This window comes from Coregonus lavaretus, assembly GCF_964263955.1.
Source record: "Coregonus lavaretus genome assembly, chromosome: 28".
NCBI classification, from domain to species: Eukaryota; Metazoa; Chordata; class Actinopteri; order Salmoniformes; family Salmonidae; genus Coregonus; species Coregonus lavaretus.
Window position 1 is genome coordinate 24871150 of NC_140015.1, and position 21420 is coordinate 24892569.

Consider the following 21420-nt stretch of genomic DNA (forward strand, 5'->3'; position numbering starts at 1 on the left):
AACAATGGAAACAGACTACACGTTTTACTGGGTACACACACACATATACAAACACGCACTCACTGCTGTTGGAGTGTGGGTCTCCTGTTCGGCCCGACTCGGCCCTCATGCTGTCGAGGTCATCCAGGGAGGAAGCTCTGCGGAGGCTGCCGACAGTCTCTCTGGAGCGGCTCCGGGGCAGGACCGTCCTGGGGAAGGCTGCACTAGAGAATGGGCCGCTGGGGAGGAAGGGAACGCTGGGGTCCAGCCGCTCCGACAATAGGGACAGACGTTTGGGGGAGCAGTAGCTTGCAGGCTGGGGGGACTCGTAGTCCTGCTCTATCAGCGCCTCTGTCTCAGACTGCATGCAGCTCTCCTTGGACGGGATACGGAACTCCTTCAGAGGGACCTCTTCACTGTTGGGCTGAATTAGGGAAGGAGGGAGAGGACACTCATAGGATAAATACTGTACTAGATTTCTACTTACTGCTAAATGTATGTGATGACTGAAGCTTTCTTCATTACAAAATATAAGAGATACAGGAACTGAGATAATCAAGATATATTTTATGTAAGGTCATATTTAGACGAGTACTGTGTGTATAGGCCTATGTGTGTATGGGAGTCTCTGGCCACCTTACCTGTAGGTAGTCCACCACCACCCCCTCAAACTGGTCTTTGGCGAGGGAAGGCTGACGCATTGCACGCACTGATGGCAGTCTCAACTTCAGCCTGCGACTCTGCCCTGAGAAACCAGAGAGTGCTTATACATACACTTTACATAAAAACACAAGCACACCTACCAGGATGTAGTCACATTCTGTATGTTATAACACAGCTACATTCAACGTAGAGCAATGGAATAAACAGGTTAATGCAGACAGACAGACAGACAGACAGATAGACATTATCATCGCACACACATTTTCCACACTGACCTGCCCCTACCCAGCCCTGGGCCATCCTCTGTCTCAGCCCTGGTTTCTTGAGGGAGGGGTCAATGATTTCCTGGAAGTTGAGGATGAACATGATGACCTGTCCCTCTGCGTTCTTCACAGGGACCACATCAATCAGACAGGGCCTGCAGGTCCCTGCAGGGGGGAGAGAGAGAACATTATAAAGCTGCTAATGGCCATACTCATCTGAGCTCAAAAGGTAACTAAGTAGACTTCAGGACAGCTCAAGTAACTGTAAATATTGTTTAATCTTATCTGACTGTGCTCTCTTTAACACTCAACACATTTAGGCTCAGATTCTCAGGTTCCATTGTTGGTGGGCTGTTACTGCCATCTCATTTCAGTTGTGGAGAGGCCTTTCAAACAGCAGTAAAGTATTGTAGTTACTTTCCATGACTGGATGTTTTCCCAGGGCATTTATTAGACCCTCCTTTCTGTTTAGAGAATAAGACCAATTGAAATGTAGACAGACTGTAGGAAGAGGGGAGAAGGCAAGCGAGAGGGAGAGATCGAGAAAGAGAGAGAGGAAGGAAGAGAGCGAGAGAACTACAGAAGAGAGGGGAATAGAGTGGTATATCAACCGTAGTACTGAGCGATTAGTGCTTTTTGAGGTCAGTTTGTTTTCGGATCGATTATTAAAAAATAATCACGGTTTTCGATTTTGGTTTCGATATATTAAAAAAGAAACATTAAATGCACTATGCATTATGTGGGTTGAATGCTGTAACAACACAGAATAAAACAATGAATAAAAGTCCCATGATGGTAGTGACTGCCCATTACTGCTTATCACTTATTAACAGTAATTTATTCACATGACTTTACTTTAATAAAATATTTCCGTTGGGTGTCTATATTCCATTTGTTTTATTTGATGAATTTATTATTTCATTCCAAGTCATCATCTCATCTCTATAGAGCTGATGCCTATGCTGTCTGACAAAATCACTATTTTGTAGTTCTTCAAAGTAAAAGACAGTTCTGCCAAGTTGTTCTGCCAAGTTAGTCGAGGGAGGCCCCGCTCTCTCACTTCCCCAGATGTTTAGTTAATTTCATTCTGATTTATTTTGCATTATTGTAGCCTTTTCTGTAGCCTGTCAACTATGTGTCTGTCTATCCCTGTTCTCTCCTCTCTGCACAGGCCATACAAACGCATCACACTGCGTGGCTGCTACCACTCCAATCTGGTGGTCCCTGCACGCACGACCCACGTGGAGTTCCAGGTCTCCGGCAGCCTCTGGAACTGCCGTTCTGCGGCCAACAAGGCAGAGTTCATCTCAGCCTATGCTACCCTCCAGTCTCTCGACTTCTTGGCGCTGACGGAAACATGGATTACCACAGAAAACACTGCTATTCCTACTGCTCTTTCCTCGTCTGATCATGTGTTCTCGCATACCCCGAGAGCATCTAGTCAACGTGGCGGTGGCACAGGAATCCTCATCTCTCCCAAGTGGACATTCTCTCTTTTACCCCTGACCCATCTGTCTATCTCCTCATTTGAATTCCATGCTGTCACAGTCACTAGCCCATTCAAGCTTAACATCCTTGTCATTTATTGCCCTTCAGGTTCCCTTGGAAAGTTAATCAATGAGCTTGACGCCTTGATAAGTTCCTTTCCTGAGGATGGCTCACCCCTCACAGTTCTGGGTGACTTTAACCTGCCGATGTCTGCCTTCGACTCATTTCTCTCTGCCTCCTTCTTTCCACTCCTTTCCTCTTTTGACCTCACCCTCTCACCGTCCCCCCCTACGCACAAGGCAGGCAATACACTTGACCTCATCTTTACTAGATGCTGTTCTTCTACTAATCTCACTGCAACTCCCCTCCAAGTCTCCGACCACTACTTTGTATCCTTTTCTCTCTCGCTCTCCTCCAACACTACTCACTCTGCCCCTACTCAGATGGTAATGCGCCGTCGCAACCTTCGCTCTCTCTCTCCCGCTACTCTCTCCTCTTCCATCCTATCATCTCTTCCCTCTGCTAAATCCTTCTCCCTCCGGTCTACTGATTCTGCCTCCTCAACCCTCCTCTCCTCCCTTTCTGCATCTTTTGACTCTCTATGTCCCCTATCCTCCCGGCCGGCTCTGTCCTCCCCTCCTGCTCCGTGGCTTGACTACTCATTGCGAGCTCACAGAACAGGGCTCCGGGCAGCCGAGCGGAAATGGAGGAAAACTAGACTCCCTGCGGACCTGTCATCTTTTCACTCCCTCCTCTCTACTTTTTCTTCCTCTGTTTCTGCTGCTAAAGTCACTTTCTACCACTAAATTTCAAGCCTCTGCCTCTAACCCTAGGAAGCTCTTTGCCACCTTCCCCTCCCTGCTGAATCCTCCTCCTCCTCCCCCTCCCTCCTCCCTCTCTGTGGATGACTTCGTCAACCATTTTGAAAAGAAGGTTGACGACATCCGATCCTCATTTATTAAGTCAAATGACACCGCTGGTCCTGCTCACACTGCCCTACCCTATGCTTTGACTTCTTTCTCCCCTCTCTCTCCAGATGAAATCTTGCGACTGCCCAACAACCTGCCCGCTTGACCCTATCCCCGCCTCTCTTCTCCAGACCATTGCCGGAGACCTTCTCCTTTACCTCACCTCGCTCATCAACTCATCCTTGACCGCTGGCTATGTCCCTTCCGTCTTTAAGAGGGCGAGAGTTGCACCCCTCCTCAAAAAACCTACACTCGATCCCTCCGATGTCAACAACTACAGACCAGTATCCCTTCTTTCTTTTCTCTCCAAAACTCGAGCGTGCCGTCTCTAGCCAACGCTCCTGCTATCTCTCTCAGAATTACCTTCTTGATCCTAACCAGTCAGGTTTCAAGACTGGTCATTCAACTGAGACTACTCTTCTCTGTGTCACGGAGGCTCTCCGCACTGCCAAAGCTAACTCTCTCTCCTCTGCTCTTATCCTTCTTGACCTATCTGCTGCCTTTGATACTGTGAACCATCAGATCCTCCTCTCCACCCTCTCCGAGTTGGGCATCTCCGGCGCTGCTCACTCTTGGATTGCGTCCTACCTGACAGGTCACTCCTACCAGGTGGCGTGGCGAGAATCTGTCCCCGCACCACGTGCTCTCACCATTGGTGTCCCCCAGGGCTCAGTTCTAGGCCCTCTCCTATTCTCTCTATACACCAAGTCACTTGGCTCTGTCATATCCTCACATGGTCTCTCCTATCATTGCTACTCAGACGACACACAATTAATTTTCTCCTTTCCCCCTTCTGATAACCAGGTGGCGAATCGCATCTCTGCATGTCTGGCAGACATATCAGTGTGGATGTCGGATCACCACCTCAAGCTGAACCTCGGCAAGACGGAGCTGCTCTTCCTCCCGGGGAAGGACTGCCCGCTCCATGATCTCGCCATCACGGTTGACAACTCCATTGTGTCCTCCTCCCAGAGTGCAAAGAGCCTTGGCGTGACCCTGGACAACACCCTGTTGTTCTCTGCTAACATCAAAGCGGTGACCCGATCCTGCAGGTTCATGCTCTACAACATTCACAGAGTACGACCCTACCTTACACAGAAAGCGGCACAGGTCCTAATCCAGGCACTTGTCATCTCCCGTCTGGATTACTGCAACTCGCTGTTGGCTGGGCTCCCTGCCTGTGCCATTAAACCCCTGCAACTTATCCAGAACGCTGCAGCCCGTTTGGTGTTCAACCTTCCCAAGTTCTCTCACGTCACCCGCTCCTCCGCACACTCCACTGGCTTCCAGTTGAAGCTTGCATCTACTACAAAACCATGGTGCTTGCCTTCGGAGCTGTGAGGGGAACGGCACCTCCTTACCTTCACCTCTGGCCTGCTAGCCCCCCTACCTCTACGGAAGCACAGTTCCCGCTCAGCCCAGTCAAAGCTATTCACTGCTCTGGCACCCCAATGGTGGAACAAGCTCCCCCACGACGCCAGGACAGCGGAGTCACTGACCACTGATTAAGGAATACCTGGAATAGTATAATAGTAATCCTTCTACCCCCCCTTTACTACCACTGTCTTTTGTCTAAACTAACACCTGACTTATTTCACCTGCTAGCACTCACTTGTTTAAAGAAATTTACTTATTGTGATCGAGATGTAGTTGTCCCTGATTGCACTGACTTTGCTCACAGCTGCTTGTTTGAAGAAGTGTACTTACTGTGATCAAGATGTGGTTGTCCCACTGGCTATCCTAAGTTGAATGCACCAATTTGTAAGTCGCTCTGGATAAGAGCGTCTGCTAAATGACTTAAATGTAAATGTAAATAAGGCATACTTTTATGACTGCTGAATATCAACTATCAAACACTTAGTTCATGTATTTTCAGGTAGAGATACCTTGCGAAGCAACAGCTTCTCTCTATATCACCTTCACGATCGTGCATACTTCTGTCTCCTCTGTAGAAGGCGTAAAAGAAACACAGACCGGACAAGTAGATGCGCAATGGATTATGGTCATTGTAGTTGATTACCATGTTTTATGCACTAAATTATGTAGAATATTGGCTTGTTCGAAACTACAACTCCCTACTACATCGCACAGTTCCGGCTGGATCTGATTAAACTGTGCTATGTGCGCATTGAGCTCACAGAAAAAAATATGAACTAAATGGAATTCAGATTATTTAACTGACATCGGTCAATTAGTTGTTTAAAAAACAAAAAATAATTGAAATTTCGGTTAATTGCTCAGCACTAATCAACCAGTCCTCCCACAGGTCTGACTTCACTCTGCTATCAATGTGGTCTAAAAATAGAGACGGGGAGGGTCACACACACACACGTTTGTTTTACTATCCTTGTGGGGACCAAACAATTGATTCATAGGGTTGGGCGGTGTCCAGATTTTCATATCTTCATACCATCCTTCTCTCATCCTGGGATTTACGGTAATACCAGCTTAGTACACAAGGGGGCGCCAAAAATGCTAAAAACAACAGTATTGGGCGTCTATTACCCGAATGCTAACAAAATTAACAGAAGTAATAGTGAATTTCCATGGAGACTGCTAGCCAAATATGCTAACGAGCGCAAACGAAAATAAACAAATTGCAAAGACAGGCAATCCAGCTCATAGAGTTATACATATATAGGTAGAAGCTACCGAATGTCATTTTTGGTGAGTTTGGACATTTACAAGCGAATGTGAATGAGAGACATTGTGCATATGAACAAAGTTTTGACGCATGCTTGTCTGGAGCAGCATGTGTACACGCTGTGTCTGTGTGGAGTCTGAAGTCGCTAGGGCAACGCACCTGCCTGCTCTTCTCGGAGAAGATGGAGGAGGAGACGGGCCGAGAACAGAGAGGAGAAAAAACGCAAGGAAATCAAAAGATACCAGTGGCAGCTGTCCAGATAACTCATCCAAAGGGCTTTGACTTCTCAAACATGGCAGAAAGCTAACACAATATGATGCCCCGTCACCTTATTAATTCAGCACTTACTTAGATACAGTGCATTCGGAAAGTATTCAGACCCTTTCACTTTTTCCACATTTTGTTACGTTACAGCCTTATTCTAAAATGGATTAAATTGTTTTTTTCCCCTCGTCAATCTACACACAATATCCCAGAATGACAAAGCAAAAACTTTTAGCAAATTTATTAACAATAAAAAACGGAAATATCAAATTTACATAAGTATTCAGACCCTTTACTCAGTACTTTGTTTGAAGTACCTTTGGCACTGTTGACTTTTAATATAAAATGCAACCCTTGTCAAAATCCTATTTTCCCTAACCCCTAACCCTTAACCAAACCCTAACTCCAACTCTTAACCCCCAACCCTAATTGTAACCCTAACCCCTAAACCTAACCCCTAAGCCTAAAACAGCCATTTTCCTTGTGGCGACTGGCGAAATGTCCCAGGCGAAATGTCCCTGTTTTACACTCACACACACACATTAACCAACAAACACATTAATTCAGTTTTAGGATCAATTAATTAACTATAAGTACAGCAACATAATGCATTTTTAATGGGTATGATGAATTGTACCCATTTACAATTCATACATGCTTGGGTGCGCACCTGCGTTCATGACTGTATGCATTAGTGGGATACAAAATAAATAGATGTTCAGTGTATTTGAGCTGGCACGCTGACAATATTTCCATGACAACAAGCTCTCCGACACGGCACTTCTCATGCCCAAATGACCAAGGTATTGTGTCTATAGCCTCACTAGCCAGGTCTGTTTGCTTGTCCCTCTGTCCTTTGCAGCGGTTGGAACCAAACTGAAAAATTATAAAATTTTTAAGGAACAGAAACAGAACCGGGAACGAAAGTGATCTATACTGTTCTGGAACAGAACCGTTATTTAAAAGTCCCACAAAAAACGGAACAAAGTGCCTATGCAAAGCTCTCCCTCTGTCAATCATTAACTTCTTCCAGTGTCTGCCTGCCAGCTGAATTTTTTTGCCAGTTTGTGCGCATGTAGGCTACCTGCCCTTCTCTCTCCGAAGCATAGCTGTAGCCTACTGACGTTACAAACATGATTCAGAAGATAGGGAGAGAGATTATTATGAAACATGTATGCACTCACTAACTGTAAGTCGCTCTGGATAAGAGCGTCTGCTAAATGACTAAAATGTAAATTAACTTTTCAATGCTAGTTAGGGATACTATAGTTATCACATTTCACATTGGATTTATTAACTATAAAAAGGTAAGATGTGTTTTTAATTCAGGTACACAAGCTTGTTAGCTAGCCAGCTACTCTGGTCCAACGTTAAGCCAACACTGAAGTTCAAAGACATTCAAAATTCCTCCATAGAAGCCGCTCCTCCGTAGGTATAATTCTGTGGGCCTAATTCAGATAATGCATGTCATCACAAAATTCCCAGTGCTTCAAGCCAAGTCTCCTTCTCCTCCACCCTCTCTCGCTGTCTCCCCACTCGCAAAATTTCAGTTGCATCTCACGCCCTACACTTGTCTTTCCATAACGCATATAAATAACTCACTGAGCTATAGCTTGCCTGCTCCATAGCAAGCTGCTCTATCCATACTGCATAACTGGTGATGTAATTTACTGTCAAGCTAAATGTAAAATAAATAAAAAGGAACAGGAAAAGGAACAGAAAGGAACTGTCACGACTGTCTGTAAGATGCGGTAAACGAAGTCAGGCGCAGGACACAGAACTCTCGGATACGTACTTTTAATATGAAAAGGATCCAAAAGGACACAGAAAATAACTCCACGCAGGGAGGAAATAACCCGCTCACAAAATAGACAACCGTGAAGGGGAAAACAATCACACACACAGTACAGATGAGAGACAGGGGTAATTATAAGGGAAACAATTAACATAATGACGAACAGGTGTAAACAATACAGACAAAACTAAACAAACACCGATAACATCGAACGGCAGTAGCTAGTACTCCGGGGACGACGAACGCCGAAGCCTGCCTGAGCAAGGAGGAGGAGCAGCCTCGGCAGAATCCGTGACAGTACCCCCCCCCCCCCCCCCCCTTGACGCGCGGCTCCAGCTGTGCGCCGACCCCGGCCTCGGGGACGGACAGGAGGACGTGGAGCAGGGCGAGTTGGCTGACTCCGGTGGAACTCGGATGTCCCTCCTAGGGACCCAGCACCGTTTCTCCGGACCATACCCCTCCCACTCCACGAGATACTGCAGACCCCCCATCCGATGCCTCAAATCCACGATGGAACGGACTGAGTACGCCGGAGCCCCTTCGGTGTCAAGTGGGGGCGGAGGGGCCTCTCGTACCTCATTCTCCTGGAGTGGACCAGCTACCACCGGCCTGAGGAGAGACACATGAAACGAGGGGTTAATGCGATAATTAACAGGCAGCTGTAACCTATAACATACCTCGTTCAATCTCCTCAGGACTTTAAATGGCCCCACAAACCGCCGGCCCAGCTTCCGGCAGGGCAGGTGAAGGGGCAGGTTTCTGGTCGAGAGCCAGACCCTATCTCCCGGTGCATAAACCGGACCCTCACTGCGGTGGCGATCGGCGCTCGCCTTTTGCCGTCTGATGGCCCGCTGCAGATGGACGTGCGCAGCGTTCCATGTCTCCTCCGTGCGCCGAAACCATTCATCCACCGCAGGAGCCTCGATCTGGCTCTGATGCCAGGGTGCCAGAACCGGCTGATAGCCCAACACACACTGGAAAGGAGTGAGATTAGTGGAGGAGTGGCGGAGAGAGTTCTGAGCCATCTCTGCCCAGGGGATATACCCCGATCACTCCTCCTGCCGGCCCTGGCAATATGATCTCAGAAACCTACCCACATCTTGGTTTACTCTCTCCACCTGCCCATTACTCTCAGGGTGAAAACCCGAGGTAAGGCTGATCGAGACCCCCAAACGTTCCATGAACGCCCTCCACACTCTAGAGGTGAACTGGGGACCCCGATCAGACACTATATCCTCAGGCACCCCGTAGTGCCGGAAAACGTGAGTAAACAGGGCTTCGGCCGTTTGTAGGGCTGTAGGAAGACCTGGCATAGGGATGAGACGGCAGGCCTTAGAAAACCAATCCACAACGACCAAGATCGTGGTATTCCCCTGGGAGGGGGGAAGGTCCGTGACAAAATCCACCGACAGGTGAGACCACGGCCGTTGTGGAACGGGGAGAGGTTGCAACTTCCCCCTGGGCAGGTGTCTAGGCGCCTTACACTGGGCGCACACCGAGCAGGAAGAAACGTAAACTCTCACGTCCTTAGCTAAGGTGGGCCACCAGTACTTCCCGCTAAGACAGTGCACCGTCCGACCAATACCAGGATGACCAGAGGAGGGTGACGTGTGAGCCCAATAAATCAGTCGGTCACGGACCTCGAGCGGCACGTACCTCCGTCCCTCTGGACACTCTGGGGGAGAAGGGTCTGTACGTAACGCCCGCTCGATTTCCGTGTCGACCTCCCACACCACCGGTGCCACGAGACAAGACTCCGGTAGTATGGGAGTGGGCTCAATGGACCTCTCCTCTGTGTCATATCGTCGGGACAGGGCGTCTGCCTTAACGTTCTGTGACCCGGGGATATACGTGATCTTAAAGACAAACCGGGCCAGAAACATGGCCCACCTAGCCTGACGAGGGTTCAGTCTCTTCGCTGCCCGGATGTACTCCAGGGTACGATGGTCAGTCAGAATGAGAAAAGGGTGGTTAGCCCCCTCAAGCCAATGTCTCCACACCTTCAGGGCCTGGACCACAGCTAGCAGCTCCCTGTCCCCCACGTCATAATTGCGCTCCGCCGGACTGAGCTTCTTAGAATAGAAAGCACAGGGGCGGAGTTTTGGAGGCGTGCCCGAGCGCTGAGACAGTATAGCACCGATCCCCGCCTCGGACGCATCCACCTCGACTTGGAATGCCAAAGAGGGATCCGGATGTGCCAGCACCGGAGCTGAGGTGAACAGGTCCTTCAAATGACTAAACGCCCTGTCCGCCTCAGCCGACCACTGCAAACGCACCGGGCCCCCCTTTAGCAGGGAGGTAATGGGAACCGCTACCTGTCCAAAACCCCGGATAAACCTCCGGTAGTAATTGGCAAAACCCAAAAACCGCTGCACCTCCTTTACTGTAGTTGGAGTCTGCCAATTACGCACGGCTGAAACGCGGTTAATCTCCATCTCCACCCCTGACGCAGACAACCGGTGTCCCAGGAAGGAGATGGACTCCTGGAAAAACAGACATTTCTCTGCCTTCACATACAGATCATGCTCCAACAGTCTACCCAGCACCCGACGTACCAGGGACACATGCTCGGTACGTGTAGCGGAGTATATCAGAATGTCATCAATATACACCACTGCCCCTGTCCATGCAAATCCCGGAAAATCTCGTCTACAAATGATTGGAAGACTGAAGGAGCATTCATTAGACCGTATGGCATGACGAGGTACTCATAGTGACCCGAGGTGGTACTGAAGGCTGTTTTCCACTCATCTCCCTCCCGAATGCGCACCAGGTTGTAAGCGCTCCTGAGATCCAATTTTGTGAAGAAGCGCGCCCTGTGTAATGACTCCGTCATACTAGCAATCATAGGGAGAGGATAGCTGTATTTAATAGTGATCTGATTGAGACCACGGTAATCAATACACGGGCGTAAACCCCCATCCTTCTTCTTCACAAAAAAAAAAGTTGAGGACGCAGGAGAAGTGGAAGGCCGTATGTATCCCTGTCTCAAGGATTCGGCGACGTATGTCTCCATAGCAGCCGTCTCCTCCTGAGACAGAGGATACACATGGCTGCGAGGGAGCGCCGCGCCAACCTGGAGGTCTATCGCACAATCCCCCTGTCGATGAGGTGGTAATTGAGTCGCCTTCTTCTTACAGAAGGCGCTTGCCAAATCGGCATACTCAGGAGGAATGTGCATTGGGGGCATTTGGTTCGGACTCTCCACCGTCGTTGCCCCTACGGAAACACCTACACACCGCCCCACACACTGATCAGACCATCCCTTGAGAGCCCTCTGTTGCCATGAAATGTTGGGGTCATGAGATATTAACCAGGGAAGTCCCAACACCACTGGAAACGCAGGAGTCAATTAAATACAACTGTATAGTCTCCTCATGACCCTTCTGTGTTTTCATCTTCAGTGGCGCTGTGACCTCCCTAATCAATCCCGACCCCAAAGGCCAGCTATCTAGGGCATGGATAGGGAAGGGCACATCGACTGGTAATATAGGGATCCCTAACTTATATGAGAAATGGCGATCGATAAAATTCCCAGCTGCGCCTTAATCGACTAGCGCCTTATGCTGGGAGTAAGAAGAAACTTCTGGAAACATCACTTGGATACACATATGAACAGCAGAGAGCTCTGGGTGAGTTGGGACCTTACTCACCGGGAATGACTCATCAGTGCGCTGCCTGCTGCCTCGAATCCGAGGAGACCCTCCCCAGCACCAAACCGCCGTGTGTCCTCGGCGGCCACAGTTGGTGCAGGGGACAGCCTCCTTCCTGGCCTCCCTACTACCAGCACCCCCGAGCTCCATAGGGCTCGGCTCGGAGGTGCTGGGGGATGGAATGGACGGCCCCAGCGCTGGACGTCCGCGGGTAGCCAACAGGGTATCCAAGCGAATCGACATATCCACCAGCTGATCGAAGCTTAGGTTGGTGTCCCTGCAGGCCAGCTCTCGACAAACGTCCTCCCTCAGGCTGCATCTGTAGTGGTCGATGAGGGCCCTCTCATTCCATCCCGAATTGGCAGCCAGAGTTCGGAAGTCCAGTGCGAATTCCTGCGCGCTCCTCCTCCCCTGTCTGAGGTGGAATAGACGCTCACCCGCCGCCTTCCCCTCCGGGGGATGATCGAACACTGCCCTGAAGCGGCGGATGAACTCCGCATAGTTCACAGTAGCGGCGTCTATCCCTCCCCACTCGGCGTTGGCCCACTCCAGTGCCTTGCCGGACAGACAGGAGATGAGGGCGGATACACTCTCGTATCCCGAGGGTGCCGGGTGAATGGTTTCCAGGTAAAGTTCCACCTGGAGCAGGAAACCCTGACACCCGGCTGCGGTGCCATCATAAGCCCTCGGGAGCGAGATCCGAATCCCACTGGACTCCGGATGTGAGACGATAGGAGTAGCCGATGGTGGTGGTATCGTTGGAGGAGGTGTGGGCAAACCTCCTCTCTCCCATCGTCCCAAAGTGTTCATAACGTTATCCATAGCGGCACCAAGATTTTGGAGCATCGCTGCCTGTTGTAGGACGCGCTCCTCGAGTGATCCAGTCGGTGCCGTCGCTCCTGCTGACTCCATGGTAAGGTGTGTGATTCTGTCACGACTGTCTGTGAGATGCGGTAAACGAAGTCAGGCGCAGGACACAGAACTCTCGGATACGTACTTTTAATACGAAAAGGATCCAAAAGGACACAGAAAATAACTCCACGCAGGGAGGAAATAACCCGCTCACAAAATAGACAAACGTGAAGGGGAAAACAATCACACACAAAGTACAGATGAGAGACAGGGGTAATTATAAGGGAAACAATTAACATAATGACGAACAGGTGTAAACAATACAGACAAAACTAAACAAACACCGATAACATCGAACGGCAGTAGCTAGTACTCCGGGGACGACGAACGCCGAAGCCTGCCCGAGCAAGGAGGAGGAGCAGCCTCGGCAGAATCCGTGACAGGAACAATATAAACTGTACTTTTTGGGGGTTTGAACCAGTTGCAAACTTTATTTTGCTGGTCGGAACAGTAGAACGAAAAAAATAATATATGGTTCTGTTCAGAACGAAACGATCGGAAAATAATTTTGTTTCCAACCCCTGGTCCTGTGTACCAGAGACAAAACACAGGAGCATAGCCGTGAGAAAAGTTTTTAAAATGTATTTTTTATTTTAAAAATCACAAAAGTAGTGCACTGTGCCTTTACTTGTCCTGTATTAGCGGACCTATGTAGCCGTCTGTAGCGCAGCAAAAAAATTATAATCTGCATCCCCCCATCCCCCTGCAGCACCCCACCCCCAAACTACTTCCTGCAGCTATGCACAGGAGGATAATGGGGAGTGGGGATGAATAAACATGTTACAGGTGAGGTGAGCAGGCCAAGACAGCTCCACCATGTCCACTCCCCAGACAAGTAAATTAGTAGATGAGAGTTCACCTAGTCTGCAGCAACTGACTCAACATACTGTAACACTGCATCATTCAGTAGCATTATATATAAAAGTGAGAGGGAGACAGCCATGACACTTGGAGGGACCAAAATATTCTGTATGTGACCTTTACAGCACTCCCCACTATAACGAAGGGGAGTAATGTTGTCACTTTGACTCCCTTGCTCTTTCCATCTCTTTCTCTCTGAATCTCAATCTACCCCTCCACCTTCTCCTTACCTTCTTTGTTGTAGTACAGGATCTCCACCTTGCGCTCCTCTGACCCTAGCAGGGCCTGTGCCAGCTGTGTCAGGGCAGTCTTCATGGTGCCAGGCCCCACCAGGAACTGGCAGGTGCAGGGCTGCTGCATGATCTCTGCCCGCGAGAAGCCAAACATCTGGCAGAAGCCCTCGTTACTGTAGATAATGCCACAGTCCTTCATCTGGGCGTTGGCTATCAGGAACTTACGATCTGGTAGGAAACCAAGGGGAGAGGTAGAGGTCAGAGCAGATATGAAAATGGACGAATATGGTGGGAATGTGGGAAATTACATTAAAATTATAATTGAAGGCTTATTACAGCAAATGCAATATGCAAAGTCGGACATTCAAAGTTTATCCAACTTCAGAAACATTCAGTTATCATATTCAGGTAATGATCATTTCAAGGAGAGGTCTCTCTCAATCAGATCCGATTCAAGTCTGGACTGTGTTAACTTCAGTATCCCACTCAACTAACCACATTCACCTCAACATCAAGTTGAAATTGGAGTAATCAAGCCTGTCTCTCTGTAGCACAAATCATATCAGTGCAATGATTCAAGATGGCCCCAGAGGGACTAATACGGAGCAGCTGGACTCAGCAATGACAGTTCCTCTGAGGCTCCATCTCTGTCTACCTCAGTCCACTCCCCTGGTCTGCAATCAAGATCAAAATATACTACAATAGGTTTCAGCCTTCCTTACCTAGGTTCATGAGTGTGGCTATTGTCTCCAGCGCTAATGACAATTGCCTTCGAAGTCCCATCAGCTACACTGATATTGTTGTACAGCATGATATTCAATCAGTACAGTTTATGTTGAAATGCTGCTCAAAAGTATGTGCCTCTGACTGTCTCCACTCCTCTTATTATCCCCTGGTGAAACTGAGTTACACAACTCTCATTCTTCCCCATTGAAACAAATGAGAGGAGAGCGATTTAGTGCTTCGCCCAGAAAAAGCAGAACCCCTTCTCACGCCTTGTTCCTCTGTGTAGAGTAAATAGGTGAGGTTGTTTGGTGGAAAGCACATCTTATCCAAAGTCATTATCAATGCCTCAGAACACAGACACCCAGATTCAGATTGTTGCTAAGCAGCAGTGGTTTGGCACACGCATCACCAGGCAGGCACACTCGCGTGCTATGCTTACGCACGCACACACAGATAAGGAAGACATCAGTTTGATGGGACTTATCGGTCTCTGAGGACACCTCTACAGAGAGCTTTGAAAATCCCAGAGTAACACAATTAATTCCGAACTGTCACCTGCCAGCCCAGCAAATTAAACAAGCTGAAATCCTTCAACATGAAATGGAGGTGAAAAGTGGAACATTGCATCTTCTCCCTTTAATGTGGAGCAGCGGGTGGAGGGTTATTTTGAGCAGTACCTCTGTGGTCAACAGACTGTCTTGACACTGTGACTAGAGAACACTGACAGTGACAGGCACAGTCGGACTTACAGTAGCATAGAGATAGGCCACTTCTGAGCTAGGTTATAGGCCTCTACTGTAATTGCAATTCAGTGCTAATCAGAGCCATTACTCTTTTTTAAAACAACTGGATTTCTTCTTTGCTGAATAAATCAGTTATGTTTTGTTTGAGTGAGTTGCAAAGAAATTCTGGTGCGGTTTCTGTGTGAGCAATAGTCAACTACGATACCATTTAATTCAAGACAAAAGCATGAAAACAGAGAGGCACTGTGGGGGTAAAGTGTGCTGTGATGTGCTGCATAAGGCCCTGTTCAAGAAGGATATCACTCAGTTATATGCACTAACAGAGTGTGTTTTAGTGGTCAGTGGTCACATGCAAACTCTGTAAAGCAAAGACAGAATGTACTCTTTCTATCAGGATCCAGTGGTCTGACCAGTGTAGGGACAGAGAACATGTCAACTCATGCAATATAATCTAATGCAGCATGTGAATTCATGCAACATGCGGAAAACATAGGCAGGTGCAAAGACATATTAAACACACACACGCACACGTATAGTATTAAACATGACAATTTGGTATATTCCGTACATGCATATGGACATAACCTAAGTTTGAACTGTAAATCAAAATGTAGAGATAGAAGGAGAGCGGCTTACAGGGTAATGCAGTAACACCTGTGCAATGCAAGGGACCACTAGAAAAATGCATTTGTCTTTACATTTATTACACTTTGCATGATTGAATGGCTACATGGAAAAGGCACACATTTTAATTTCCAACCAGTCTAATTGTTTGTTTTTGGGATGATACAGTTATGACAGCTTGCTCATAGTCACATTATGTTATTACTTTTTCAGTCATAATGCAAAGTGTGTCCACTTACTTTGTCCATCGAATTTCCGGATAATGGTATCCAGATAAGTGTTCTGGAAGGCTACATGACCGCGTCTCACAGGCATTTTGACTCAGCAAGATTAGACTTCTCCGACGCATGAACCTCCAGAGTTTTAAATAAATCAAATAAAAGACGTAGGGAAATACCCTATGCAAAAATGGCCCCGCGTACAGGCGGGTGCAAAAAGGCGAATTCAATATGCGATGGCTGATGAGCAAAGCGACAAGAACATGTCACAAGGCAGCAGCCACTAGTACCAGTTGCCAGGGCGATAAAAAAAAAAGGCGCTCGCTCCACAGGAGAGAGGACTGGAAGCCGGTTTTTGCGCGCCGTACACAGGCAAGTGTAAAAACTGTATTTCATTAGTCATAAAACGTTTCACTTTGCCAACAAAATAATAAACAGGCTCTATAATTAGTCTAGCTCTGCCAGTCGTTATCATCATTAATGAAAAGGAGAAAAACCAACACCGCCCTCCCCATCAACAAGATCATAGAGAAGTGAAAGAAAAGGTGTAAATCGAAGTCTTAACCACTACGTTTCATCCCGACAGTAGAAGAAGCTACTATTTGTCGAATCTCGGATGCACACACCCCTAGCGCCCTCCCCATTTGACAGGTTTTACCAAGCACTGCGCGGGGGAAGGGGGAGTCATCATCAAACCAGAGGCGCCTGCCACTTTTTGACAGTGAGCAGAGACACCCTCATCAACGGCTTCACTGCACATCACAAGTCTCCACTCTAAAAATAGTCCCTCTCTCTCTCTTTGGCCTCTGTAGCGCTCCTCTTCACTTCTTTAATATCAATACTTGACTGGTTGAAGGGTGTCAGTCCAGTGTGTTTGTGCGTGATCCGTAAATGTTTCATTTTCCTTCTTTCTTGGTGAATTCATGCTATAAGTGACCACACAGTTAAAGGTCCAATGCAGCCATTTTTATCTCAATATCAAATCATTTCTGGGTAACAATTAAGTACTTTACTGTGATTGTTTTAAATGAAAATGATCAAAAATAAACAAAAGTAGCTTCTTAGCAAAGAGCAATTTCTCAAGACAGAATTTTGCTAGGACTGTCTTTTCAAACATCTCTTATACTAAAAGGGCATTATCATCATTTTCACAATTTCACAGTATTATTCCAAACTCATAGTGTGGAAATATATATACAACACAGGAAAATCACGCTTTTGACTACACTGGGCCTTTAATAATACAAAAAAAAGACAAACAAGATCACAATTCTGGGAATTGGCATCCCCCCTCCTCATAAACACCCACTGAACCAACTTAGTGAATGACAGCCCATTTATATGTCATGTGACAAGAGGCAGATAAGAAAAGATACACCAATAAAAAGTGTAAAATAAAATACAGGAATGGGCCAAAATTCACCCAATTTATTGTGGAAAGCTTGTGGAAGGCTACCCAAAACGTTTGACCCAAGTTAAACAATTTAAAGGCAATGCTACCAAATACTAATTGAGTGTATGTAGTCTTCTGACCCACTGGGAATGTGATGAAAGAAATAAAAGCTGAAATAAATAATTCTCTCTAATATTATTCTGACATTTCACATTCTTAAAATACAGTGGTGATCCTAACTGACCTAAAACAGGGAATTTTTACTAGGATTAAATGTCAGGAATTGTGAAAAACTGAGTTTAAATGTATTTGGCTAAGGTGTATGTAAACTTCCGACTTCAACTGTATATATGAAGTGGGTTCAATGACTATGTGCATTGGTCAGCAGTCTCTAAGGTGCAGGGTAGAGTACCAGATGGTAGCCGGCTAGTAAGGGTGATTAAGGTAAAGGGCAGGGTACTGGGTGGAGGCCGGATAGTGGTGACTATTTAACAGTCTGATGGCCTGGAGTTAGATGTGTTAATGGAATTGGTGTGCGTGTGTGTGTGTTTATGTCTGTGTCCGTGTCTGTGTGTGTGGCTGTGGGGTGCCTGTGTGTCGAGAGTGTTCATATGCATTGCTGCATTGCTTTAAATGTAGTACCACCTATCATTTTAGCTGGATGTCTCTGACATGTCTCTCTTCCATCTCCTGTAGCTCTGATGTATGCCAGTATCTTTGGTAACGTGTGTGTGTGTGTGTGTGTGTGTGTGGCTGCGTTTACACAGGCAGCCCAATTCTGATCTTCTTTTCACTAATTGGTCTTTTGACCAATCAGATCAGCTCTGAAAAACCTCTGACGTGAAAAGATCTGATGTGATTGCTCAAAAGAGTAATTAGTGGAAAAAATATCAGAATTGGGCTGCCTATGTACAGTGGGGAAAAAAGTATTTAGTCAGCCACCAATTGTGCAAGTTCTCCCACTTAAAAAGATGAGAGAGGCCTGTAATTTTCATCATAGGTACACGTCAACTATGACAGACAAATTGAGCATTTTTTTTCCAGAAAATCACATTGTAGGATTTTTTATGAATTTCGTTGCAAATTATGGTGGAAAATAAGTATTTGGTCACCTACAAACAAGCAAGATTTCTGGCTCTCACAGACCTGTAACTTCTTCTTTAAGAGGCTCCTCTGTCCTCCACTCATTACCTGTATTAATGGCACCTGTTTGAACTTGTTATCAGTATAAAAGACACCTGTCCACAACCTCAAACAGTCACACTCCAAACTCCACTATGGCCAAGACCAAAGAGCTGTCAAAGGACACCAGAAACAAAATTGTAGACCTGCACCAGGCTGGGAAGACTGAATCTGCAATAGGTAAGCAGCTTGGTTTTAAGAAATCAACTGTGGGAGCAATTATTAGGAAATGGAAGACATACAAGACCACTGATAATTTCCCTCGATCTGGGGCTCCACGCAAGATCTCACCCCGTGGGGTCAAAATGATCACAAGAACGGTGAGCAAAAATCCCAGAACCACACGGGGGGACCTAGTGAATGACCTGCAGAGAGCTGGGACCAAAGTAACAAAGCCTACCATCAGTAACACACTACGCCGCCAGGGACTCAAATCCTGCAGTGCCAGACGTGTCCCCCTGCTTAAGCCAGTACATGTCCAGGCCCGTCTGAAGTTTGCTAGAGTGCATTTGGATGATCCAGAAGAGGATTGGGAGAATGTCATATGGTCAGATGAAACCAAAATAGAACTTTTTGGTAAAAACTCAACTCGTCGTGTTTGGAGGAGAAAGAATGCTGAGTTGCATCCAAAGGACACCATACCTACTGTGAAGCATGGGGGTGGAAACATCATGCTTTGGGGCTGTTTTTCTGCAAAGGGACCAGGACGACTGATCCGTGTAAAGGAAAGAATGAATGGGGCCATGTATCGTGAGATTTTGAGTGAAAACCTCCTTCCATCAGCAAGGGCATTGAAGATGAAACGTGGCTGGGTCTTTCAGCATGACAATGATCCCAAACACACCGAAGGAGTGGCTTTGTAAGAAGCATTTCAAGGTCCTGGAGTGGCCTAGCCAGTCTCCAGATCTCAACCCCATAGAAAATCTTTGGAGGGAGTTGAAAGTCCGTGTTGCCCAGCGACAGCCCCAAAACATCACTGCTCTAGAGGAGATCTGCATGGAGGAATGGGCCAAAATACCAGCAACAGTGTGTGAAAACCTTGTGAAGACTTACAGAAAACGTTTGACCTGTGTCATTGCCAACAAAGGGTATATAACAAAGTATTGAGAAACTTTTGTTATTGACCAAATACTTATTTTCCACCATAATTTGCAAATAAATTCATTAAAAATCCTACAATGTGATTTTCTGGATATTTTTTTCTCATTTTGTCTGTCATAGTTGACGTGTACCTATGATGAAAATTACAGGCCTCTCTCATCTTTTTAAGTGGGAGAACTTGCACAATTGGTGGCTGACTAAATACTTTTTTCCCCCACTGTAAATGTAGCCTTAGTGTGTCAAAAGTCACTGCAGTTGTTTATGGAGTCTGCTAGAGAATCAAAGAGACAGAGAGAGTTGCTTTAGGGTGGTGGTGTTTGGTGGAGGGGTTGACGTGGTTGTTCTGTGTTGTGTCTCAATGGGCTTGATGAAATTAGGGCTAAAATTAACCAACAAGCACACATGCCTTCCCATGACCCTTTGGTGAGAGGGCCGAGTAGGGCAGGAATGTGTAGTGAAGAGGGGAGAGGACAAGGGGGCTGAGAGGAGAAGGGTGCTGGCTGCAACAAAGAGATAGGGCATGTGTGTGATGCTCACACATCTAGCATCTTATTACCAGCATTAGTTCTCTGTGTACCTTTACATAATAAGAGCTGAGTACTGGAGTAGTGATTGATGAGGAAGAGTGCTTGATGTTCTGCGCTGGTACAATCAAATGCATTAGGGGAGCTCATTATGGATTCTGTTAGCGTAGAGAGATGACAAACAAACACACACTGGTTTCAAAAAGTGTCGGGAAAAGAAGACGGCAGCATACTCATTATCCTCATTATAATGATTGTTAGAGTACAAATGATGGGTCATTTTAGTCATCCTCTCTCATGGAGTGAAGAGGTCTGTATTGCCAGGAGCCCTGTGAGTGCATAAGCCGTGGGTGGTGTGTACAGGGTTGTGTGATGTTTGGGGTCAATAAACCGTGGGTGGGGTGTACAAGGTTGTGTGATGTTTGGGGTCAATAAGCTGTGGGTGGGGTGTACAGGGTTGTGTGATGTTTGGGGTCAATAAGCTGTGGGTGGGGTGTACAGGATTGTGTGATGTTTGGGGTCAACAAGGGAACTGATGAAGTGTAGGGGATTTTGAGAAGTACACTCCTGAGATAACTTCATTGTGACCCCTTTCTCACCGTAGTTCTACAGTACGTATAGATGCTGAGGAGAAAAAGCCCTTTAATAGTAACCGGTCCTTACCCCCACCTCTGAAAGATTGGCTGGAAAAGTTGCAGTGGGCCAGACGTCAGGGCCCACACCCTGGTGGAGTGAGTGTTTTATCTAGCCAGAATTCCTTCAGCTCGAGGCCACCTCCATCCCAGACCTGAGACAAGCCAGTCCACTGATAAGAGCCAGGCTAAACAGACACATACAGTACTGCACACACACACACACACACACACACACACACACACACACACACACACACACACACACACACACACACACACACACAAACACACATACACACGCCTACACACACACACATCTGCACATAAACACCAGTAGTGGCTGGTGGGAGGAGCTATAGGAGGACGGACTCATTGTAATGCTGGAACGGAATAAATAGGACGGTATCAAACACATAAAACATATGGAAACCACGTTTGACACGTTTCATTAATTCCATTCCAGCCATTACAATGAACCCGTCCTCCTATAGCTCCTCCCACCAGCCTCCACTGATACACACACACACACACACACACACACACACACACAG

The 21420-nt window shown here is 47.0% G+C and overlaps 1 protein-coding gene across 1 annotated transcript in view; it reads right to left on the reverse strand.

Moving 5' to 3' along the window:
* Positions 1–16227, reverse strand: part of LOC311103511 (voltage-gated inwardly rectifying potassium channel KCNH6-like) — a gene marked incomplete at its 3' end in the record, with an annotated part of 55223 nt that extends 38996 nt beyond the window's left edge. The window contains exons 1-5 of the mRNA XM_084145086.1: positions 16056–16227; positions 13721–13951; positions 918–1070; positions 621–724; positions 64–403 (exon numbers count right to left, since the gene is read on the reverse strand). Of these exons, the coding sequence (XP_084001212.1) occupies positions 64–403; positions 621–724; positions 918–1070; positions 13721–13951; positions 16056–16131 (904 nt within the window). The 5' untranslated portion in view covers positions 16132–16227. The remainder of the gene's footprint in view (positions 1–63; positions 404–620; positions 725–917; positions 1071–13720; positions 13952–16055) is intronic.
* Positions 16228–21420: the final 5193 nt, after the last annotated feature.